Genomic DNA, 26,586 nt, shown 5'->3' with positions numbered 1-26,586 from the left:
TCCAAAGGGAAGCAGCTCAGTGGCCCATTTGTCTGGCGGTGGCTGGCGAAGGAAGGCAAGTCAGTGCTGGTCAGCTTTCATTCCCGGTACTTATACTGGACCCGGAATGGTGCCATGGGTTGTTGTGTCCCCACCAAATGTAAAGGGCTCTGCAAAAAGCAGAAGACCGGTAGAAACATTTAATGTTAGTTAGTTAACAGAATTATCATCTTGCTTTACTCGTAAGGTTACAAATACAGTTTCTCAGAGTTTCGATCTAAGAGACTCAAGACCCAGCACTGAGAGTATTTCTTAGCTCCACTGAAGCCACTGAACAGGGCCTTTGTGTTTGCTTTTTATTTCACTTGCTCTGACAGAGGATGGTGTATCAGATCTTAAGAAACTCTAATGGTTTTGAGTGGTCTTCACTCACACAATTTCCTGTGGATGCAGACCCACATTACAATCAACTCCAGTGAGAGCAGGCATGGCAGCACAGCATCAGTCAGGAAGAGGTAACCTTCATCCCTATTCCGGGTGGACTTTCTACCACTACTTGAGACAAACATCTCATGTTCTTTCAGGAGAGCAAAGGAATTGAGTTCTCCCAACTTCCAGCTTCCCACCTGAAGAACAACTCTATAAAGCCCATGTCACTCTAAACATCTCCCTCTTCTCCTTGGTGGTTTAGCTATAGAGTATGCATGTCATGTTTAGGCTGTGACATGCAGATGTGTTCATTTTGCAGTGCTCATGTTTGTGAGGATCAGTGCTTTCCGGAAAGCAGAAAGGACACAGTGCAAAAGGGGTAGGAAATTACTGCAAAGAGAGGAAGTACACTGGAGACCACACCACTCTCTCTTACGTGTAAAACCTCTCTGTGTCACAGTTGCTTTTTCAGTCTTATCCTAATCAACCTCTCTTCCACCGCTGAATATGCAGTATAAGGGCACTGATAGCACTGTTCTGAAATCACTGCCTCTGATTTCATGTCAGCTTAAAGGTATTATTAATCCAATTCCATATTCATTGCTTTTGTGAGTGCCAGAAATTAAAAGCCTCTTATAATATTTAGACAATGATGAGACAAGATACTCTCTTTGGTGCATTCTTGTATAGATGGAGCAGCCCAATTAACATCACTGGAGTTACTCTGGATTTTCTGAGTAAAAATGATGACAGAATTATTCATTATATGTTTTATAACACTCCTTGCAGCATTTTGCTTCATTTTACGTAACCACAGTTGAGCACGGTTGTTCAGCTGAGCATGATGAATGAAGGCTTTAAAGATGTGGAACGTTAAATAAATGCACAGATCATTTACCTCCTTTGGTACTGAATCCAAAAGAACAAATTCATATTTGTATAGGAATAGCACAATAAACAACTGGATTTCCATGATAGCAAACCACCTGCAAGAAAAGGGAGAAAAACAGTGGATGTCCGCATGACCATCACACGTGCTATTATCAGACAAGAAACAGGATGTCTTTTGCACATTTTACATTCCATGCTTTAGTTCTGCCTTTAAGTTCATCTTCAGTAGGAAAATATGCTGTGGCTTTGTTCTGCTTCTTTAGTCAGTGAAAAACATGAATGTAATGGCTGCCCCTTCTTTCCGGTGAAATTTTAGAACTACTGTATCCCTCTGACACCCTGTTTTAAAACAGACCCTTATCATTATGGTTTTTTCCACAGTGTACACATTTATGTTCCTCTAACACTTGCTGACTTGAAATAACTTCATAGGAGTGAGAGGAAAGTCAAATATAGAAAAAGCTATATGACTAATTGTGCTATATAAAGTTATATAATACAGCTGGGAGCCTGATGACATCAGAGTAGCTGTGACAGTGGGAGTTATTATTTAATGCGTCAGCATTAGAATGCAGTATGAGACCCGAGGGTATGATTTTTTTCTGTAGTATATTCAGAAAGCTCTTCCTTAGTCAGTCTGGAGAAGATTTCAGATGACCACAGGTGAAGTCCTCTAGGCTCTTGTTTTTTAAAGCAGATAAATATAAGAACTTTCTGCATTCAGGCACTAGCTCATACTTATGTCGAGTCATAGGATTACTCATTTGTGGAATTTAGACATATGTCTTAAATACCTTGTCAAAATTGTAACAGTACCTTGCTCTTCCACACAGTTAATTTTCCATTATCTGAGAGATCCTGGAGAACTTGGATAAAACATAAACTGGGGAATTCACTGCGGAGAAGACCACATGGTTTCACATGGTGTCAGTCTGGAGTTGGCCTGGCAGGTGTGAAGAGTAAGCTAATAAGCCCCACAAGACCCAGGCTAACTCCCACAGAGCCATTCAGACCTCTGCACTGAGCTGCCCTGTGCTCTGGAGTAGGAGGATGCTTGTTTGCTTTGGTGCAGCTTCAGATCCCAACCATCTCTGTGATTTCACATTGCAGTTACCTTGAGATAGGGAGCTCCTCGTGACCTTGAGCTCGGGAGCCTGCAGCGCAGAAACATTCGGATAGAAATGAACTCAAGCAGGACTCAGGCCCAGCTCAGAGCTGGCAACACTGGACAAAGGCGGGCTCCTTGTAGTCACTCCACTGTTTGCACAGTGCTGCCCAGGGCTTCTGGTGGTGGAGGTGCCGTTGCTGAGACACTCTTGCTGGGTTTGCTTGGACACACCAAGCTGTGACATGAATGGGGCCAAGTTACTGGTTGAAGGTGTGTGGAGGCAATCAAATTGCCTCTAGGTGGCCCTGCAAGTGGAAGATCTGCTCTTACAGAGGGCTGTCTTTCAAAGTTGGATGTGGGCTAACCAGCCCCGACAGCTCTGTATCACCTCTGTATGGTCGGGTTAATCTGCAATCTGTCCAAGCAGCCGTGGATAACTGAGAACTGACTGCAGCATTGCCCATCATTAAATCTCAAAGTGCTTTTCCAAACAGGCTGCTGTTGTTATTCTACTCTGCAAATGGAGATGCTGAGACACAAGGATGATAAGTATCAGTCATGTCCATGGCTGGCCAGCAGGCCACCTCAGGAGGAACCAGAAGAGGAAAGCAGGATTGCCAAGTCCCAGGCCATTGCTCTCTAAACCACGTTGTAGTGAGCAGAACCCATGAGCTTTCCTGCAGCTGAATGCTCCTTGGTTCCCACTTGTTTCTCATATTCATGATTGAGTTCCAGAGCAGTTTTCCTCTAAAAAGTCTGAGTCATTGATGTCTTCCTGTTTTACTTAGTGATAAAGGGACTTGACAGGGAAATACTCCCTAAAATGTTGTGTACAATGCATTACTATGTATTTGTGCTGTGATGCAATCTAGGAGCCCAGCAGTAAATGGATCAAATAAAAGTAATTAAAATAAATGGAGTTTGAGGATAAAATCATAGCCGTTGTGCTGAAGGATTTATACTTGCAGCATACGATAGGAAACAACAGACAGATGCATGCAAGGTTAGCCCAATCGTACAGGTGACAGTTACCTGGTTAGACAAAAGCCTTGTGACATGAGTTGCTTCACTGCCACCAAACTTTTCCCCAGGTAACAAAGAAGATGGTGCGGAAATGGCTTTGTGGGAGCTCTTCCCATGTCAGTTTGGTAGAATATTTAACAAGTAAGTTATTTTCTAGCTTTCAGTTTGATTAAATTAGTATTTAATTTCATGTTGAGCTTTTGCAATTTGTGAAGAAAATGAAATAGTTAAACATGTCATTTATAAAATGCCAGTATCAAATTAAATGAAAACTCACCTTTAACTTGAAAAATTCTCATTTGGCTCAGTTATACCAAGGAAATATGCAACCTAGGATCTAGGTACATCCCTTCATTTAATTGCCTTTTTTCCAGGACCACCAGGTTATCCTTTTAGCATTATTAGTGGCAAAACATGAAGGCATATTTTACCGTGTGGCCTGCCAAAGTGTTTGAAAGGACTTTTTGTCTGTCAGCAAATGAAAGATTCTCCTTTATCTGTGTAGAAACATTTATCATTTTCTTTCTAATCACAAACTTATTTCACAGCTATTATCTGAGTTCAGAGTACAGCCTGAACAAAGAAATAGGTCAGTATATATAAACAAACAGCGTTCAGTAATATTGTTTTGCAGCTTGTCCTGCACCTGCGGATGCCTCTTGTGAATTCTACTATCGCCCTTGCTGGGAATGAGGCTGCACTTGTATTTAGCAGAGGAATGTGGTAAAAGCCACAGAGGTACAGCAGTGAGTGGGCACTTTCCTCTGGCAAGCCTAAATGGTGAATGCAGTTTTACTCCTGGTGGTTGTGTCTTCAATATCTTCACAAAATGTATCTGACATTCATGTCCAGCCTGCTATATGGTACAGAACACAGATCCTCTGCAACACCCTCTGGATTCCTCACTCCAGATGGGACTCCTGAATTAAACTAACTTGTTTTAAGAATTCTTGGTTATTTGGTTCCTAGAGGAGACCTGGTTTGAAGGCAGAGATGTCTGAACACAGAAAAAAAGAGCAGCTGGCTCCCTGCGACTTGTTCCAGGAAGAGGGACAGCAGAGAAAACAGCAAAAGGATTGCAAGAAGCATCAAAGCTGGCACTGCTGGAGGAGAGAAGACAGGTACGATCTGAGATTTAAGCCTTCATACAGTTATGTGGGCCTTAATGCAAAGAGAAGAGATTTAAACACAGAGGAACCAGCTAGGACTTTTGATGATTGGCAGAGATGTTAATGGCATCATGGAGGATGAGAAGACTCTCAGACCAAAGAAATGTTCTTTAGATTAGTTTATGTGTGTTTTATGGCAACCTAAATGCTTGTGTGTATAAACTGGTGTGCTTGTAACTGGAGCAACTCTCCCTTGATGAAAAGGTGCCCCAGGAGCAGCAGAGCCAGGCTGACTTTTCTCCCTGGGGAGAAGAGTCCCAGTGTATCTCTTGATACACTAGTCTCAGATTCTGCTTTTATATCATAGCTTAACCTGCCTTTTCCAGGAATGAAACCACTTTCAAATCAGTTTAGGCAAGACCCAGATTAATACTAAACATTAGGGGACTAACAGAGGGCAAAACAATGAAAACACTTTATCTCTAAGTGTAAGAGGAGCCCGGTTCAAGAGGGCTGTTCTTTGCAGGGTTTGGGAATAAATAAACCCCAGCTGTTTCACTGACCTTCCTGGACACTGATGCTTCCCTCCTCCAAATGCCACAAAGCTGTCCAAGAAAGCATTCTTCTCTAAATTTGCCTCTTTCCAACGATCCTGTGGGAAGAAACTTTTTTTTCCAAATCAGCTTTATATAAATAAAGCTTAACTTTATTTCTCCAGGCTAAAAATGACCTTGGACAGCTAATCCTCAATACAAAGTTGCACTAATGCCTTTTTTTGCATTCAACCTGTTATGGTTAGAATCTGGACTCAAAAAACGGCACCCTCTCAGGGAAAGAAATGAGGTTCCCACTTTAAAGATACTTAGGTGCCTCAAAGTTCTGGAGAGGTTTTCAAAAACACCCCCAAGAAGACATTTGTCCTATCCCTCCCCCTACTTCTAAATCCTGTATTTTGAGCTGTTGAAATGCCTGTAAAAATGTGACCCTTTCCTTTTAAATATAAGTACATTCAAAATGTATGTTCAGACTTTGATCAGTGTCTTCCCTCAATCCCAAAGTAGTACTACAGCACACAACTCATGTACATCCTTCTTACATCCTTCTTAAGACACTGTGCACAGACAAATGCACAGTATTTCAGCTGTCATCTGAGAGAAAGGCAAGGATTACACGGAAAAGAATGAGTCCAGATAAAGGAGGATTTAAACTCCTTGAGAGCTGTGTGTTGACTGTGAAGTTAAAGTGGTGAGAAGCAGAGATGGGCACAAAAAACCCACTGAACTTTACACAGTCCCATTCTCAACTGCAAGCCAGCGTGTGAGAAAATGCACTGTTCCCTACTAAAAATAGCCTGCCTGTACCCAGGAAGGCTCCTTATTCCATCCTGACTTGCTTTAAGAAAAAAGGAATAAGAAGTAGAGCGAGGTAGTATGGGCTAAAATTTGGGTGGGCTAGTATTGACAAAAGTAAATCTCTTGAGTGCTGGGTGACAAACAATACCAGCCTCCAGAAACTCAGTGAGATGAAGCAAAGCCTTCAAGTTACACCCCTGTGAACTTTATTGTGGTTACTCCTCTGACAAACCCGTCTTAAAGAAGACATAATTTTATATCTGGTGGTTTTTGGATCACTTTCAGCTTAGACTATTTAGAGCATTCTGAAAAGGAAACCTGTTAATATCAAAATCCAATAAAAGCAAGCAAGGAATCTCAGAGGTGACAAAACAAAGCAATACAATTCAGAATGGCAATATCCAAGGGGGACTGCCCTGTTCTGCTGGAAGAAGGATGAATTTCTCAGCAACAAACTAGCTTGTCTTTTACAAATAAGGTTACCAGAGAAGTAAGTTGCTGTACTAGAGTTTCTGCCTGGCATTTCAAACAGGGAAGAAATGTTACAAGGTATTTCAAATTGGTGAGGAGTTTGCTAGAAGGGAAGTTTTGTTTTAATTACTCCTTCATATATTTCTAAAAAAAGACAATCCATTCTATAGCGGATGGTGCTAAAAAGAGCAGTTACAAGCCTGCCCACACAGCCACCTGGAGTGGAATAATAAGCAAGAAACCCAAAATTAGCTACTGAATTAGCAGAGCTAATACCTACCAGAAATCATCTGACTGGAAGGACCAATGAACCTGGATAAATACATGGAGATGAGATATACAAACAAATGCCAGGCAGAGGAGAGCACTCGGAGCTAGGTTCAACAGTCAATGGAGTCTTTCCATGATGGGCTTTGAATCAAGATCAAAGTGATATAAAGTTTTATCACTTTATTTTATATATATATATTTTATATATATATTATATACATATACATATATATATATATAAATCCAGAACATATAACTTAACAATAAAATCTTGCTTATTCCTTTTTCCATCATTTTCTCTGTATACGAGGTCATCCTCCTTCAGAGGATAGTAAACACCCAACTTTAAGCAAGTTTGACCATATGCTTTAGGTGCAAAATATGTGAAAAGGAGAAAAGACAACAAAATAACAACGAGAAAAAAAACACAGCTCACAGGTTTGAACATTTCTGGGTCAGGAAAATATTTTGGATTCCTGTGCAACCAATACGGAGACAACATCAGCATGTCACCTGCAGGGACGGTGAAATTCTGAAAAGGAGAAACAATTGTAAAGAGAAGTAGAAAACCTCTGGTTCAACTCACAGAACATTCCCTCCTTAGTTCTTCTGTTTCAACAGCAGAAGGTCCTGACAGAGGGTTAGTGAAGGGGATAAAGCCATGGTGGGCACATTAAACGTTTGAAGCCTCTTCTTACTGTTCCCTTTTATTACGTAAAGGAGCCCTAAACAGTAGTGATGATGGAAAGTCCATTTTTGCTCTACTTTGGTTTTTCAAGAATAAAAATAATGGAAGCATTATTTCTGTCTTTCCTGCTTTCTTGCTTCTTGATGTGATTGTACTGTGTGTACTGTTATTTTTTTCTAGATCTTTTGTTAAGCACTGGCTTTCAAAATGCAAATAAATTCATAAGACAGTAGGCTTCTATGGGCTTTTGGTCATTTCTTGAATGGGCAGGAATACTGGTTCCTTAAGAGAGAGTGTTTTTCTCCCAAATGTTTATTTATGGGGCTCCTGAATGCTGATATTTTCCTTCTGAACGGCAGTGAGGAGGACAAACAAAAGGGATGGAGTTTTATCACTTACTGAACTGTGGTCCCTTCCACTATATTTATTGTGTCTCTGATTCCTATTTCATATACCTTCAGCACAGTATCTCCCAATTTGATTCAATTCAAATTCAAATTCTATGCAAAACTAAAGGCAAGACTGGGAGAAGGAGAAGCAAAACTGCTCTTAAATTAATGATGATTAAATTAATGATGAATAAATCTGTTAAACTAAACAGCTGATATATTTGAGATGTGTTGAGTCTCTCTGCTCACTTAATTTATCTAGATCTACTGGGAGAGCCCTTTCCAGAACAGTCATATAACATCCTTTTGGAAAACAACAACAACAAAAAAAAAACAACAAAAAAACCACCTCACCTGAATTCTTATTGGATTTACTACTTTCTTGGTGATTGCTCCTGGCGACCTCAGCCGTATTGCTTCCAAAGTGCACCATTTAATAAAAGGGAGCTTCTTAAGGTCCTCTCCAGAGACTTCTATTTTATCTCTACCTGTTGTAGCATGAGGAAGAAGGTTCTGTGTAAAAATTAGATTTCATACTTGTTTTGATTCACACTGACATGTCTTGTTTTAGAACTTCTGATAAAATACCTCTAGACTTAGGAACTTGCCTTCATCCAGAAATTTTCTATTTCTAAGTAAATACATGGAACCAAAATCTGTCCAATTTAAGCCCAGTTTGGATAAGAAATGCCTTTGAAGATAATTTTAATAACTGCTAAGTACCTGTAGGTATGGCCTTGGCCAGACCAGGTCAAACAAAGCTCATCTTAGAAGTTATGCACCCCTGGACTTTTTTAGTACTTGGGTAGGATACTACATGGAAATCTCAGGGACTGTAGGCACCAAGACAAGGAGTCATGGCGGAGCTCTTGGGCTACACTGACACGAGTAAATTAAACAGAGCCAGGAGAAAGGCTTGAGCACTGGTTCATGATTATCCATACTGTTTAATTATTGGCATGTTTCCTGACATGGCTTTGATCCATGTCAATTAAGAGTCTTCCACAAAAGTCTAAGCATGGTTCAGGCAACTGCATGTGAATGACTGCTCCCAGTAGGTGACTGTGTTTTGAGGGAAAGAGAGATTAGTCATGTGGGAGTGAATCATGCTGGACCAGCTGGCCTCAGATGAGAGGAAAGAGAACAGTCCCTGGCCTGTTTTTCCACAGAATAGTTGTAACTCACCAATGGTGAGTTTTCCTAGTCAGTTAACATGCCATGAAAAGCAGCTGAGCTGAAAGATTTCATCTGACTCCATCACAGATGTGTGAAAAAAAGCATGAGACTGGCTAACACAAAACTAGCTCTAAGTGACAGGTGTGGAATGAAGCGACAAATGCATCCTTTTTTTTCTACCTTCTTTTGCTAATATCAAAGGTGGTTTTGCATAAAAATAAGTCATAAGCATATGCTGAGTAAAGAACTCACAGCTTGACCCTGTGTTATCAGTAGTACCCTTAACATCAACATTTAAAATTGCCAGCCCTTGACCAGGTGTGCCATGTGCTGGGCCAACAGGGAAGAAAACATTTCTACATTCCGAAAGGACGTGATCTGGTTTATTACCTGCTTTGCCAAAAACAGAAGCCAGGTCTTCCATGATTTTCTTGTAAATGGAAGGATTGGACAGTATGAAAACAAGGGTCCAAAATGCAATCTAAACAGAGATGAAAATACTTTAACTCAGGAATGCAGAACTGAGTTACAGCTTATAAGTGTCTTGGTAGCCAATCACTGAGGCAGGTGAAAATATTTGCACTTTTTTGTATGTGCCTCGTGTTGTTGACATACGCAGAGAACTGTACTTCCTGGGTACATTCACATGTAGGATAATACTGTAAAACAGATGACCTCTATTGATTTGCTAGAACTATAATGTTATATAAAGGAATTTAAAAAGAAAGAGTCTGGATTATGCATCTCATTTTTATCCCACTTCCTCCTTTAATCAGGCCAAGACACAGGATGATAACGTGGTACGCAAATCTGATCCAAGTTTTAAATGAAGAAAAAAAGGTAAAACTTGCGGGCAAGCAAAACCCATCTATCACATATTAACAACTACCGCTTGTACAAAATGCATACTGCTCTCAGTTACCCTTTTCCTCTTGGGGGTGTAAATTTATTGAGAATGTTTGTTCTTGTGTCTACTCAAATGCCCCAGGAGAGAAGGCTATAGCAACAAAGATTGAATGTGGAGCTCTTTTCCTGCAGAGGAGTTACCCCGTTGAATTCAATAGCAATATTAGGCAAGTAACCACTCAATAACGAGAGCAGAGGGCTCAGATCCTGGGAGATTAGGTCTGGTCATCTGCTGTGTACTTACACATTCCTCTTCAGTGAACCTTACACAGCTTCTGCTTTGAGCTTTGAAACACGAAAGCCTCTCTCTAATTTCAAACAACTAGACGTTAAAATTAATTCCTAAATTAGAATCATTGTATGTGATTAGATTTAGTTGCCTGAATGGAAAAAAATAAGTAGTGAATTCCTACTAATATTAGCAGAAACGAGGTTAAATAATTTGCAGAGCACTGTCTCTGTGACTCATACTGAAATGGGCAGGAAACGTTTTAATTAACAGCAAAACAAAGGGTAGTATATCCCCTTTAGAAATAATTTGCTAACTGATTATGCAATGAAGTTGAAAATCAAGAAATTTAGAAAAGGAGAAAATCCTCTTAAGCAGGATGAAATCAGAAGGTCTCCTAGCACTGCCAGGAGTATTTCTTGCCAGCTAGCAAGAGACCTAGTCTGCACACAGATCTGGTCATGGCCATCTGTGTGGATAAGGGATGAGAACTCTTACTGTTATTACACAAATAGTCCCACGTCAGTGCAAATCTACTTCTGTAAAACAAAGCTGGTAGCTTATTTTTCTTGTACAGCAGTTGAACCATGTGCCTTCATTCTACGGGTTGAGGAAGGATAACCGCATTGTTTCAGATAAAAGGGTTTAACTTCTGAAAATCCCCTTTGGAAGGTGAAAGGTCTTTTTTCATAATTCCAGTCACCAGAACAGTGGCTTGTGACTCTTCTGAGAAACAATGAAATATCTGTATGTCTATTTACAGCTGAATATTACAGAAGTAATGATAGTGTTATGGAAGGAATGTCAGTTATCCTGATAACAGACAGCAGGCTATGTCTCTCACTTATACCAACACGTAAATCTACAGACATCCCAATGAAAAGGATGAAATTACTTTAGGGTAAATTGTAGCAATATCCAATTTACAAAAAATGAAGATACGTCCATTGGTAGTACCTATAAAATAACTCATTATCTTTTTTTTTTTAAATCACATTTGTAACAGACATAACTATGCTGAAATGAGCTTAGTAGCCATGGTAAATAACAGATGTTTTTGCTGCTGTAGATTTTTCATTTGAGAAATTCTTATAAATGTCTTTAGTCAGCCTAATTTGTGTTAGATATATTGGGCTTGTTAGCATACATATTTCTGTATCATTAATCCATCAAAACCATTTATAACATTGTCAAAACTCAAGTGGCAGCAAAATCAAACTGTTGCCTTTCCCCCTCTGAAGCAGCAGTGGCATTTGTACAGTAGATACCTTAAAGCAAAAGAGCCATATTCACTCATGGAATAAAGAGTTCTTCGTTCTCAGTAGATTTACACAGATAAAGTTACCCTATATTATGATTTTGATATTTTAAAAATTGGGAATGTCAGAAAATTCAAAAAAGATTCTCTACTATAACACAGACAGTGCTTCAAAACAACAGCTAAAGGCTTTTCACAGCTTAGTACTCTGATCTTAGTATCTGAAATATATTATTTCATATATTCATATATATGAAATACATGTTCCTGAAATGTTGTTATGATAGGGGACAGCACAACTTAGGAAAAATACAGGAAGAGTTCTTGTCATTGCTTCTGTGACATTGCAACCTGGGTCTATTTGTAGTGATATATGTGGGTGTGATAATCCTGTCTTTGGAATATATGCAGTGTGTATGACCTCTGGTTCAAAGTCTTTGCTTCCCAAATACAGGCTTTTGAACAAGGAAGAGTTGTTTCTATAGCTGACATACTTACAGGGACAGCATTTGCTTGGGAAGCCCAGAGCATTAAGAGACCATAACTGGGAGCCAGATGTCTTCCCTGCAAGTTATCCAGGAGATGTTGCAGTAGTGTCTGTTAGAAATTAAAAAAAATAAGAATGTGTATTTCTAAAAATATATTAAAATATAGCTTAGGGTAGGGCTTACTAAAATGCAAGGATATAATAGTAGTTTATCAAAGAGAAATAATGCTAGTTATGGGCTGTTTGCAGTCACAAAGTAGAGAGGTCACAAGGCTGTTCAGAGAAAATGGGACTCACTCATAGGCAGAGGGCCAAGAGTAGTCAGTGCACCACATAAATCCCTACTGAATACTTGTGCTGCCCTCCATTTTCTTAAGGTTCTTAGTGGACCTCATTCTCTCACTCCTCATTATTGCTTGTATGTGGAAAAAGAAAAAAAAAACCTTTTTTTTTAATTCCTGCTCTACTTCTGTGCTTTGAAGAACCTGAAAGCTAGATTGAACAAACTGAATGAATGGAAATGAATAAAATGTTCTGTCTGTGCCTGCAAAAAAGTGATTGTTACAAAGGGATGGTCTCACATATCAGCAAACCCTTTAGTTTCAGGTGTTTTGTTAGTGACTTCATTAGCTTGATATTCTTTGAAACTATAGCAACTGTGTAATGTTCTCACATCAGCTTTTGTTTATACTGTTTACTTAAATAAAAGGTGACCATGCAATCAGGGCAAGGCTTCTTGCCTAAATCTCAGAGGAAAAAGGCTGACCTTGAATAAAAAGTGATTGTTACTTTTCCAAAGCCCCCCCCAATCTAAGACACTGAGTACGTGTCTCCTAGTTCCTGCACCTTCTTACCTCCCACGATCCTCTCCCCAGCCTTCTGTTTCTTTCCATTGTTCAGGCTGAATTTCCTCAGGTTTATTTTATGAAGGATATTGTGGTATGTAAAACTTTTAAAGTCTAAATAAAATTTGGGTTGTTTAATAATCTGCTCTTTAAACATTTGGTAGATCAAAATTCCCAGACCAGTCTGCCCTCCCATTTGTCAGTCGTACTGACAGAATTGCTGCCATAGCTAAGGAGAATAACCAAGGGGACAACTTATCACAGCTTTGACACAATCAATATTTAGGGTACTTGGCTTCCAATCCAGCAATCTGCTATTTTCTCGTAGTCTGGCTGTTGGAGGATCTACTCACTCTACACCAGGGCTTAAAAATAGTACATGCAAGATTTTGAAATTTAACAGCCCAGTCCCCTCAGAAAAACAACTGAAGACGCCTTTCTCTTGACTCTTTCAACTGCTCGCTATAACTACAATACCAGAGGTTGGCAATGAGTCATAGCTCCAATCCCTTGGCTTAAAATTCCCCAAAGGAGGATGTTAATTCTCAGAACCAGAAGCAATAAACTAAATCAAGGAGTGGGGCTAAAAATGACTAGCCTCACCTAACATAGATGACAGCAGTACTGGACAATTAAGGTATAGCTATAAAAGCATACACATTAGGCCTATTTCTTCCAGTACTGAAATAATTTCTGCCCTTCATTCCTTCAGCCAGACTATACAGCAAAGTCATCTATTTCACAGCCTTGGATGTTTACCTTGGATGTGGTCTCTGAAGGGTTGGTCTTTTCAGCATCCGACACCACTTTCTCAAATAATTTTAGAAGCCATTTTTTGGATTTAGACCAGTTTCTGTAAAGAAAAGCAACAAACAAGAAGCACTTAACCAAGGCAGAATAAAGCAACATTTCCTTTTCCATGAGAAGGACTCCTTGTTTTCTTTGCAAAAGCCCCTGGGCAGCAGTCAGTTGATGAACAGTCATGTGTCAATCTGATTGACAGCAGTGTTGACTTACGTGAGGAACAGCAGTTGCTCAGGGTCTGAGACATTCACCTTGACTAGGTCTCACCTTGCAGCCAGGACCTGTAACTTGAGACTCCTGGATTTTCATATCAGTTCCACTCTAGGTTTTCTGCATGACTTTGGACAGGTTGCTTAGGCCAATTTTTTCAGGAATGATCCCCCACTGAGAACACAAAGGCCTCATTTTTAGAGCATTCTCAGTTCTCTCTGAGGGCAATTTTGAGGTATGCAGAGAGAGCACAAGGTCCCAGGTGCTGTTATGGTGCTGAGAGAACCGACAGGCTCTGCAAGGTCTTTGGGGTTTGGCTGCCTCTGCAGCCAAGGTCAGCTCTGTGATGGTGCAGCTGCATAACCTGTGATCAGATTGCTGGAAAAACAGCCATGGTGTGAGGAAGAGCCCAGAGAAGCCTCGCTGGGGCCCCTCTTGGCTCAGGGGCCACATTTAGGCTCAGGCCTTTGTCCTTTGCCCAGTCCCTGCCTTCTCCCTGACAAGTCCAAGCTGGGCACACAGTATGGAAGTATTTCTCCTAGAGAAAAACCTAATGTTGATGCCTATCATCTTGCCCACCTAAGCAAGGTTGCTCCAGTTTCATGCCAGTAAAAGCAGATGAGACTAGGTCAGGTCTTTTTTGAGGCACCTAGCTGAAAGCCTGCCTTACCTGAGGGTACCTCATAGCTAAAGCCAGCACATCACCCTCCAGAGGAAGGTTGCTCGTGGCTGATATCACAGCAAACAAAATCCCTTTAATGGGCACACCACATGCATCATCTCTGCTCCATTACCTCAGGAAGCACTCGGGCATCTGAGAGGCATATTCAAAGTCCTCATCGTACTTCTGAAAATGCTCTTCAAACTCCTTGATTTCACTCCGGCTCGTTGGACAGATGCCTTTTCCAAACAAAGTATTCACCACTGCTGGATACATGACATGCCTGCAAGCACAAGACCACTGTGACTGCCGGGTCATAGGGAAGCTCTTGCAGCAGTTTTAGGCCAGGATGGAGTGTGCTGAATTGCCAACATAAGAAGCTGTGGGACTCATGCCCCATTGCTGTATGGAAGGGCTAGCACAAGGCTCATACCTCACTCATAGCAGAGGCTGGGAGATACACAGACCTCAGGCTGCTCCTCTGTGTGTGGCTGAATTTCATCAGTTAACATTTGTTCACATGAGCAGTGGCAGAGTGCTGAGGTATCTTTGGTCAGCTTTGTGCACTGAGGTCCCCTTCTCCTCATTAACCATCTCTCTCATTTCAGGTTAGCCCATGTGGACTTCCTGGATGTCGCACAACCCTTCCTACAACCAGACACCCACAGAAATCATTCCTCTGGTTGCAGCTTTGCTGGAATGAAAGATGCTTTTTTGTTTTCTTTTTGCCTCACTCCTACCTTGTCTGTTCATGTGTTAAGCTGCAAACTTTCAGCTCCTTTCCCAGGTCACCTCATGTGTGCACTTTAGCTCCAAGAAACCCTTACGGGTTCCAGCTACTGCTAAATGGGTATTACAGGCAATAACTGTTTCACTTTCTTGAAAGATCATAAGGAAAATGGAGCCACCTGCTGGCTTTATGGGTTTAACTTTAAGGCAGCTAAATAACAATTATTCAGGGCATTGTATTCCAATTCTTTTACCCATCCTTGTTTAGCAAAACGCTAAGAACAGATCAAACTCAACACAGATTTACTGTGGATGACTCTTATGGATTTTGCAGTTTATAAACTAGGCTATGACTGGTGTTTTAAATTTTAGACCAATAACATCTGATTCAGATTTGTAAGCTTCATTTCTAAGATTGCCAGAGGACATGACAGCCATGCCAATGGGAAGAATTCCCTGCTTCCCATGGCTGCATCAGGTATGCAGCATGGAGTGATGCCCTGTGTATTATTTGCACAACCATGTCTCCAGTGACCCTGTCTTAGCCCATGGTCTGTGCGGGTGCCAGTACAGCACAGAGCAACAGGTCTGTCCCTGCCATCAAAAAACTTGACCTTAGATAAAAGACCACGGATAGATTCAAATGGGGTGATAACAAGAAAATGTGAGACAATATTAGCACAATAGTCAGTGGTGTAACGTGCTATCAATTTGACGACTGTCCATTTTTTCACAAGGCATCACAGGAGAGGAGAATTTGCAGAGGCTAATGAGGTACCTCTGCAAATATGTAACAAAGAGGGGGCACAGGAGAAAGCTGATGGGAGGCAGGTGTCTGCACCCTTTGATCCTGAATGACAAAGTGCAAAAGAAGAGGTGGGCTATGAAAGATCTTGAAAGTGAAAATAAAGAACATGCTTGCACAGGTTAACTGAGAATGGAGAGACAGTGGGGAGAAGAAAAGAAGGGGGGGCACAGCCAAAACAATGGACTCTGAAAAGGTCCTTTGCTGGTGGGCTCTGAAACAACACATGCAGGGGAAGGTTGCACTTGTTGGAGCCAGAGAAAAGGATGTCAGTGCAGAAGCAGATGAGATGTTGATCTCAGAGGAGAGGTGGGGGAACACCACAGGATGCAGGGTTGTGCACCGACTCTTGAGATCAGTGGGATTGAGGGCTCAAAGCCCCTGCCTTTTCCCCCAGTTAATCCATACTGCACTAACTGAGATGATGAGTGCCCAGTGAATGTTTGGGTTGCAGTGAAAAGCTGTATCTTAGATGTATTAAGCAGAAAAAGTCAGCAAAAGAACCTGGATGTGAGGTCTTAGAGATAAGGCCAAGCCAAAGGCAATGTTTAAGTTGTGGTCCTGATGGATAGGCAAGACACAGGTGTTATCCATAGTGAGCAGAAAGGGGAAGGGGTTAAAAGCTCTGTTGTTGCCCCATGAGACTGTCAGTTATGGGATTTTTTCACATGGAGGATGAAGTTCAGGCAGCAAGAAGTCAGCTGCAAAGGTCTTATTTAACAGGGCCAGGACTAGCCCATAGCATCCCCTGGATGTTATGGGAAATTTTTCATCCTTTTGAAGGTCAAACATTTTGCCTGTTCAGAAGTTCTTTATAAACATGTGAAGCTTTCACCCAATCTTTTGGGAAATAGTATTTGCTAGAAGTTGTTGTGTTTTCTTTTTTCTTCAAAATACGCAACTCAGATGTTTCTCCTAGTTGTAAGAAAGACCTTTAGATGAAACCCTGTCCACCACCTGACACTGTGAAGCAGTCATTAGTATCTTGACACAGTTTTTCTAATACCTGAGGGCCTGAGCTCCTGAGTCACAGGCTTATGCTAATGTCTCTACTCCCACATAGGATACTTGTGCATTAGATGTGTTGCAAAATTCCCTTACCTTACCAGGTCATTGAGGTCGCCTGTTCCCTTGGTGCCCAGGTGTCCCATGTGCTCATGTAGTTCCTTACACAGAGTGTCCACGAACAGGTGCAGGTTAGAAGGACCCATTTTTCCCTTCATCATGGTGTACAGGTTACCGTGATTCTGATAAAAGTCTTCTGCAGGAACAGAAACTTTAAATACAAAAAGAAACAGAAAAATGTTTTGGAAAGTAGTCAAGGTAGATTTTCATAGAACAATGCAGTGAAAATCTTTTACATATAATTGTGACTCTGATTTAAATGCCTTAAGCCTCATATTTCTATAGTGAAATTCCCACTAACCTTCCTTCTGACCCTGTAAAGATTTTGGTGAGCCCCTTTGCTTCTAACAACAGTCCGTGCAACATCTTTCTGCCTCACAAAGCTTCAGTGCAGGAATCAACAGTCAAGAGATTTTTCCCTTAACTTTCTTGTGGATGTACAGAAATGCTCATGCATTCTACAGAAAGAACTGAAACCAGAAGGAAAAATAAATGAAAACAAGAAAAAATAGCTTTGGTTTTGATGCTGACATATGTGCAGAGGCTGAGAGAGCTGGGATGTAGCCTGGAGAAGGCTCAGGGGAGATCTTGTCAATATGTACAAATACCTGATGGGGGAAAGTAAAGAAGGTGGAGCCAGACTCTTTTCAGTGGTGCCCAGTAACAGGACAAGAGGCGACGGGCACAAACTGAAATACAGGCAATGCCAATTAAACTTAAGAATTTTTTTTTTTACTTTGAAGGTAGTTGAACACTGGAACAGGTTGCCCAGAGAGGTCGTGGAGTCTCCATCCTTGGAAGTATTCAAAACCCACTTGGACAATGTCCTCAGCAACCTGCTGCAGTTGACCCTGCTTTGAGCAGGGGCTTTGTAACGGATGATCTCCAGAGGTGCCTTCCAACCTCAGCGATTCTGTGATTCTGCAATTTAATCCCTCTGCAACTTGTTTCTCTCTCATTTCACAGCCCAGCATTGTCAAATTGCTTCAAGTAATTCCTGTCAGTGCAATTGCATATGGACATAAGGACCTATGCTAATGATATATCACTGGGGATGGGAGATAACCACATCAAGCTCTAATAACTGTTGTCCTAGAAGGTAACTAATTACTGCTGCAAGCTACCTTTCAAATCAAGTGACAGGATAACATATTATTGCTCCAGACCTCGTACACATAGGCAGAGTGTCTAGCTGCAAAAAAAGGCCCTGATCTCTAACTGGAGTTGCTTGATGATAGAAGTAATAAAAGTCTCTGGTTCAAAAACCTTTGATCACTCATGACTAAATCCAAATCACTTTGCTGGCTTAAAGGCCTGGATCACAGAGAGGTACATGGTGAATTGCATTTCCCCTTAATTTTGTAGTATGGTCATAGGTTAAGACAGGCATTTAAGGCATATTCAAAAAGCCAAAGGGCTTTGGATGGGGTCTTTAATATTTCTGGGTAACTAGATTTGATTTTCATTAAAAAAGAGATAGATCCCATTTACCTGCATTCTGGACAGCTTGTTGTACTGCCTGCTCAAAATTTAAGTCTTTAGATGTAAAAAATGCTTCAGCCCCTTCTTCGTCGGTCACAAAAGTAAATCGTTTTCCCAGAGCAAGTACTGTGAATATGGGCCCATACTGGAACAGACAAGGATTTTACATTACTTTATTGCTAATCATTTGACAGGAGCCCCAACAGGACTTCACTAATGCTGAGAGGTCAGGCGAGACGGCCTGTTCCTTTTTGCTATCTGTTCACCCTGGTTCAGAAGTGCACAAAGATGATATGAATCAGAGCAAAATTTGTAGACTTATTATGGATCAGAAGGGAGCAGTACAGGTGCCTGCCTGACCTCTTGCAAAATAGAAGATTCCCTCTCTGAGCACGACATTTTATGTCTGAAATACATTACAGTTCAAACAATACAGCCAACCTGCATTTAAAGAACCCAAGTGATAGATTATCTACCACATCCCTTGGCTGCCGCAGTAAAGCATTCACATTGTAAAAATTTACAACTCCACCTATTTCAATCTGCATTTTTGTAACTAAAACTCCCCAGTTCTGGGTCTTCTTATCCTTTTTTCTTCCCTAGTTCAAAGGGTCTGCCAATACCAAAAATCTCTTTCTTGCATAGGTATTTCAAGACTAATCCAAATAGTTAACAAACTTTGAGCAGGATCAATTGAGCTTGTCAAGCCTTTCATTTTAAGGAATGTTTCTGGTACCATAAATCCTTGTCTTGTTTTCTCTTGATCTTCTCTAACATCCTAGATCCCTCTCAAAACTTTCAGCAATAAGAATTCACTTCCAAATTCCTACATTATAAAAAAGTTCATTGATATTTGTAGATACTTTAAACTGGCAAACAAATGTGCAATATCCACTGGATGGGAGATTTAGATAAAAAATCAGAATTAGGAAATGAAGGATCTTTAGCACCTTTTTCTTAGTGAAGTTGATTTCTGATCACAGGAAAAACCTTTGGAAATTGAAAGCCCAGTACTTACATTTGTATGCACACTGCAGACTTTTGGTAAAATTATTGTACAAATGAAAAGGTTTGGGGCTTACGTGAAGTCTCTAGACATATAAAGGAATTTGACTTTCTATTCCACGTTGTGTTGCTGACTAGGGTGAAGAGAAGTTTTCTATTGATCTGCTGGGAGTCCTGCAAAGCCTTGAATCCTCCTTGATCTCATCTACTTTAACCATTTCTTCTGTTGTTGGTGTCTGTACTCTAACGCCTGCTTCATCAAAAGCTCTTTAAAGCCAAGGAAAAGATTCCTCTTGACATCAATTGGATTTTGATTGTCTTTCAGCTGTAAATTATTAAATAAAGAATGACTGTTTAAACTCCCTGGGTGATAATAAATAACTATTGCTATAATAATAGCTAGCCTGCTCGGGTTGTTGTTTCATGGTTAACAGCATGTCCTGAGCACCAGGCTGGATAAAAGTCAGTGGGTTTGTGCTGTATTTGTTTTTGATTCAGATTTTTTTATTTAAAATTAACATTAAAATGGAATAAATTAATTTTAAAATAAAACAGCATTAGAACTAATAGCAACCTGCAATAAAATACAATTATCCAATAAAGATCACATTCAGTTAAAGACTGGGATGCTTTATTTATTTTAGGCAATTACCTGTGAGCAAGATGTCTAAGCTCCCATGCTGGTCAATGCAGACCCAGTCTATGCAGTCAGGGAAGCCTAAAATCTGATTCTTCTGATCAGCTACTACCCACCTCTATTTATGAAGGTCAGCTGAAATGCCCTTAGACTCCACTGATTTTACTGAGTTTGTGTCCATTGATCATATGCAAAGCTTAGACACAGAGCTCACATGTAAACACCGACAGGAGGACAACCAAATTCTGTGCCTTATTCTTGATTTGAATGCCATCCAATCTACTGAAATCTATTTAAAATAATTCAAATTAAACAAATACTGAATTAAATTAAACACAATTAAAATAAAAAAGCTCCATAAAGGGCCTCCAAAAAAGTCAGCACAGTTAAACAGCAGAATGATGGTGGATATTCAAAGTAATAACATACCTTTCAGAAAACAGAAATTTGTGTTCAAACAGAAAAATGCAAATAAATAGGTTCTGATAAATTAAATGCAAAATTAAAATGCAGCAGACAAAAAATGATTTGAGGATCAAACTGCTAATGGCAACTCTCCATGGCCAATAACATTTGGGTTTTCCAAACATAACAGATGTAGGAAGCCTCCCAGTGTGTTGCTGAGTCTGATAAATGCTCAAGGTGTAAAGAAACCAGGCGGGGAAGCAACTGGCAACTGGCAATTTACATCAGTTTAAGTCAAGTCCCACCCTGGAGCCTTTCTTATGGGTGCTGGACATTTGTTCAAAAGAAGTATTAAGTAGAATAGGCTTGGGAACAACTTGAACAAGTTTCAGGTAAACCAATAATAAATATTTTACTTCAAAAGTCTAGGGGGATTCAAATATATACACAACAAGATGAGGGCTCTAAATTACTATTAGCACTTGTATCTTGGAGTCCTTTCAGAGTGTCAGCCTGGCGTTCGGTGTTTGTGAAAAGGAAACAAAATGTTGGAATTGCTAGGAAAGGAGTGGAGAAGGTAGAGCAAACATCATCTAAATCCATTTTCTGCCCACACCTTCAGTTTAACATGTACTTCTGCCCATCCCATCTCAGAAAGGATATAGTGAGCTAGGAAAGGAACAGGGATAGACAGCAAGGATGAGCAAAGATGTGGAAGTTTCAGTAAAAGAAGACACTAAATGAACTTAGATCCTTGAGCCTGGAAAGGTGAAAAGACAATAATTCTTCCATATTTGTCATAAGGCAAAAACGAAGAGGCACCTCATATAAGCCAGTTGGTTTAAAAATAGACAAAAGAAAATATTATTTCACATGGTACATAGTTAAAATATGGAATTCATTGCCACAGGATGCTGAGGAAGCCAAAACTATAAACAGCGTAAAAAAGGAGGATGAAGGTATCATATTTAGATAATCTGGATGCAAATTCCAGCCTAGAAAGTCCCAAAGCTGTTGACTGCCAGAAGGCTGGAAGGAATGTCAGAGAAGGCATCCTCTGTCCTGGTTGGGTTCCTTACACCCTTTTACTAAGCATCTACTAATAGCCACTACTAGAGACAGATGCCTGAACAAACAGACTTTTCATCTGTCCTGGTATAATTATTCTGATGTTCTAATATAATCAAATCAGCTATTGAAACAAGTTGTCAAAGCAGTTCTGCATTTACCACTGTTGCATATGGGCAGGTTGCAACGGAGCGTGGGTTATCACCTGCCAACACTGCGTTCCCAGATGCCGGCCCTGTCTGAAACAGTATCGTAGAAGAGCTGATGATATATATAGTGTAAGCAAAATGAAAATCCTGCTTGCAATTAGGACCTCAGAAGCTGCTTTCACTCATGAAAACTGTTTTTTCCAAAGAATGGGAAACACTATACCTAACAGCAGTGTCACAATGAGAGGCAGATCTATGCTTGCATGAAAGTAGCACTTTGGAGAAATAAAAACTGCTGAAGAAGGTTCTCCAAAATGCCAAAGGAGGGAAACAGAAGATGTAGAAACAGCCGTTTTGCCCACGGGTGCTGTCAGACTGGGAGCAATCACTGTAGGTGATAGCTGCAATTGTGTCAAGACACGTTGGGAGTTAGGTGCGCTGAGCTAGTTTTCTCCCCTGCGCATGCACACGCACATTTGGCGTTCAGTGCTGGGTTCTCTCTCTATCTCAGGGACTTAAGCACCTTATCTTATCTGTGGTCTTCTGGCCAGCTGTGCCTGGGGCCAGGCTCACAGAGCAGTAGTGACATGGCTGATGGCACTGTCTCCAAAGGCTCTCCACCAAAGCCTTGTCCTCTGCTCCAACCTGTTTCCCCTCCACATGACCTCATGTAGCATACATGCCCCTTGCCCTGTAAGCCAGCGAGCCAGACAAATGCCCCCTCATACGACCACACATAGAGAACAAGGTGAGAGGTGTGCAGGTGAATCCTGGGATGAGGCACCATGTCCCAGCACAGTCAGCACACTGAGAATGGCTCTGAAGGGAGACCTGCAGGTCCCCACGACAGTGAAGAACAATCTCAGGGATTAACTGAAGATTTCTTGTTATCTTAATTAATAAACCGATGGGAAGCATTTGAAATTCCTTATTAACTCTTGTCATGTTTGCCTGGCAAAGTGGGGAACCACATCTTTTGAATCTAGTGTTAAGCAGCTGTACGGGGATTTATGTTGCATGGTGGCTTCTGTTACACATCACTTCCCATTTCAGACAACCTGCAAAACCACTTTAACTATCAAGGCAGCTTAGGAGGAAGAGGTGGTATCTTTTATTAGACCAGAGATTAAATATTTTATTAGAGCAGGGGATCTTTCTTTTATTAGATCCACAGATGACACATGTAGGAAAAGAGACAATTCTTGCAGCCCACATATTCTTCTGTAGGAGGAAAACAGAAGTTGCAGACTTCAAGCAAAGTATGTAATGGAAATAATGGAAATTTTAATGCGTTACTCAATGACTTGAGAGAAAAATCAGTGAGGCTTATAAACAAAAGGGATGGTAATAAGTGTTAACCCATCAGGACAGAAAAAGAAATAACTGTCACTTTGGAAGATGGAAGGATTTATCTGGAGGAGGAAGTTTCTAATTTTGAAAGTCTCCTTTGAAGATAACGACCTTACATAGTTGAAGAGCATTCACACTGCCTAGAGTCTGTTTCTGAACACACTTGCCTTGCTTGCTCGTACTAAGGACACGAAATGCTGCCCTAGCAGTATTAAGAAGCTTGAAACGATTGAACATATATTGTGTAAACTTTTTAATGCCTGTTCATGACACCTTTGGTGGGCAGTACCCAGTTTATTTGGTTGCGCTGCATTACAATGCTTGCAATGCTCCTCTAGAAAGGAGCAGGAAGAAAAGGGCTTATCTTTTCCGGCTTCTGCACACTGTGCCAGCGCGGAAGGTGGGAAGGTAAGGACTGTGCCTTCCCCGAGTCTGTGAACATGCTCAGTCAGAGGAGTTTCGGGTGTGGAGGGAGAGCAAACGGACAGCAAGAGAGGAGGCTTCACCAGGGACCGGGAGCCTGCTGGGAAGAGCGTGGTGCAGGCACACAGCCGCCCTCGGGGACGAAGGACTGAGAGGTTCCTCATTGCCGAAGGGAAACCACAGGGAGAGTTTGCAATCAGAAAGACTCTGAGGTGCTGGACTAAGAGAAAAGTCAAAGGAAAGGGAAGGTCCTACCTGCAAACACACAGAAAGAAGAGGAGGATAAGAAAGCCTTCTCTTTCTGCTCTGCCTCATTTCCAGTTTTCTCTCATTAAAAATGTTTCCTGTTCTAGTTTCTGTGCTGACAAAACCTGGCTCTTGGGCTTATAAAGCCCTTCAGGTGTTTTTGGTGCGCTCAGATGCAGTAGGAGCTGCCACAGCACCAAGAGCGGCCTAAAGGGCCTCCAGGTAAATGAACACCAAAATCAGTGGAGCTGGGGCCACTAAGTTTGTGTGTGTGTACTTCAATACATTCTTTAGTATGTAAAAGCTTTGTTCACTCAGACTGCAAATGTTGTGTTTTTCACCCTGAAACATGACTCTTCTGTCAGGTCTGTTTTAAAAAATATCATCTAAAAGATTTTGCTAAGAGCTTCCTAGAAAAAGAAAAGCAACTAAAGCAAGTTAAGTCGTGGTGAAACAACTGTCCCAGAAGGGATTCTTCTGGAAAGGACAATCTGGTAGACTGCTTTAACCTGATTGCTATCAGGATATGTTTTCAATAGAACAACGAGGTTCTGTAACAGCCTCCTAATAAAAAAGTCAAATAAATATTATGCCTTCTTTTTAAGTGAGGCTTGATCAGTTTATTTAAAGGGTTATATGGCACGGTTTCTGAAACAGTAAGAGAATGGACTCGAATGAGCAAGTCTCTTCCTACAGTCCTACATTTCTGTCCTGATTCATAGGTTTTGATGCTCTTCTTACATCTCCTACATCAGCTGAATGTACTTGAACCTCTGCTTTCATTTAACACTCTGAGTTTATAACACCCATTTTTGCAAAGAAGTGCTTATCAATATGAAATCTAATAGTTCAAAAACAGAAAGCAAATTCAAAAAATCCAGCATTTATTTAACATTATTTTAAAATCTCAGGATTTTACAGCAGTTTCATTTTTAGATCGTTTTTGCAAGTGGCGGGATGTGTGATCCTTCAGTGTGGAATACTTTGGGGCTGATTACATTGAATCAGCATTAAGTAATAACACCATCTAATGGAAATGTGAAGATATGTTTTCTGTCAGTTAGTATTAGCTGTCTGGAAATTAGGCATCTAATGTAAATGGATTATTTAGGGTCTCTCTATAGACAGACATAGAGAAAATAGGCATGTCCTAGGGGTGAGTCTTTGCACTCATCTTTTGTACATTTTTTAGGATGGAACAAATTGCCTGCCAGAAATGCCTATGTCTCTCTTGACTGCTCAGGGACACCAGCTGATACTGACACTGGAACAGAAATCTCCCCCAACTTTAGGCACATAAAAAACTAGGATTCTTGTCCCAGTGTCTGTCACAGGGTTCTCCAAAGTATCTGAGACCCAGATTAACACACAGGCAGACTGCAGAAGCAAAATGGCAGAGGTGCTGGGTCCAAACAGGATGATCACAGTACAGAGTTCACCCCAGAATCAGCTCCTGGGCTCAGCAACTTTGCTGACACACAGCTGATTCTTGTGAGCTAAATGCTCCTGACATTAGAAAAGAAAAGGGCCTATCGATTTTGTGAAGGGCAAACTTACTGCCGAAGTTTCTCCTCTCCTTTCTCCTTGCAGTCACCCTGAACACACCCACGAGCAGGCACACCGTCACAGCCATTACCTTGCTTCTAGCTTGCTCTATAAACTCCAGGGGAGCTTTCCCGAACTGGAACGCAGCTCCAAACCAAGGGATCCAGCTCCCGATGCAAGGAGGGGAGCTCGGGTTTCTCAGCTGAAGCAAAACAGACTTGACAATAAGAAGTCCCAGGATTGCTGCCAACAGCAGAGCAAGAGCCATTTTGCCTCTTTGCTGCCTGCTGCAGCGGCTGCTCCGCCTGCTGCAGCACCCAGCACGGCCGTGCTTGCCAGGATTATCCAGCTTGCTCAATAGGGCCTCTTTCATCAATCTTGCCAGCTGATCACTGCCATGGAGACAAGATGTCAAAGCCCGGAAGAGCCCAGCAGCCAAGCCCTTGTTTTGGAAAAGGCTGGGCAAGTTTTCCTCGAATCTGGGACGAGAACCAGCTCTGTTGCTTGCAAAACTCAGATGTTGCTGTAACAAATCCTTGAACTTCACACAAGGGAAATGCGGAGTTGCTGGAACGCCACACAAGCAGCCAGGGACACGGAGGCTGTGGCAAGGCTGTGGGCTCATTTTTCTCTCTCCAGGTTAAGAAATGATTTTAAGGAACATCAGAATTACAAAGTGAAGAGACTGTGATTAAGGCAGCCTGCGTAGACATTTAGATTTTTACAAGGCAGATAGCAAGAAATTTCTGGAGAAGTCAGCTTAAACAGTAAGCCTTATGAATGGTACCTCTCACTTGCATGAGATCACGTCATTAACGACTACAACCTAATACATGGGGGAGTATGTTTGTGAAAGATGTGCAGACAGTCTACATTTTGCATTTCCTAATTTTTGAGAGCTTGACTTATATACGTTAATGTACTCTGAACATAATTGCGATGTGCCAGTTACACACACACAAAAAGAAACCAACCTGACCTCTTCTGATACTACAGTGGTATTACCATCAGCAGGTTTTGAAATGTCACGGTGATCACAGAAGCCATTCTCTGCTCCTCAGGTACTGGACACACTTGTAAGAACTTTTTCATGTCTTCTCAAGTGTGGGCCAGCAAGTAGAAGGAAATGAGACACTCTATGATCTCCCACAATTGTTTATACCAGGCATCTTTGAAATCATGCTTGACTGACCTGATAGCCTTCTACAATGAGATGACTGCCTTGGTAGATGAAGGGAGAGCAGTGGGTGTTGTGTTGTTTATTTTGACTTTAGCAAGCCTTTTGACACTGTCCCCAATAATATCCTTATAGGCAACCTGTTGAAGTACAGG

The 26,586-nt window shown here is 41.1% G+C and overlaps 1 protein-coding gene across 1 annotated transcript; it reads right to left on the bottom strand.

Moving 5' to 3' along the window:
- Window positions 1-25,522, bottom strand: CYP39A1 (cytochrome P450 family 39 subfamily A member 1). Its single transcript, XM_013955612.2, has 12 exons — window positions 25,346-25,522; window positions 18,436-18,571; window positions 16,921-17,095; window positions 14,419-14,568; window positions 13,370-13,463; window positions 11,777-11,875; window positions 9,276-9,366; window positions 8,064-8,197; window positions 7,069-7,164; window positions 5,103-5,191; window positions 1,307-1,394; window positions 1-149 (listed from the first exon to the last, which is right to left on the bottom strand). The coding sequence occupies exons 1-12, from the start codon at window positions 25,520-25,522 to the stop codon at window positions 78-80; spliced, it is 1,401 nt and encodes a 466-aa protein (XP_013811066.2). The 3' UTR covers window positions 1-77.
- Window positions 25,523-26,586: the final 1,064 nt, after the last annotated feature.

This window comes from Apteryx mantelli, chromosome 3, assembly GCF_036417845.1.
Source record: "Apteryx mantelli isolate bAptMan1 chromosome 3, bAptMan1.hap1, whole genome shotgun sequence".
Classification (NCBI taxonomy): Eukaryota; Metazoa; Chordata; class Aves; order Apterygiformes; family Apterygidae; genus Apteryx; species Apteryx mantelli.
This window is presented reverse-complemented; position numbering and strand designations above follow the sequence as displayed.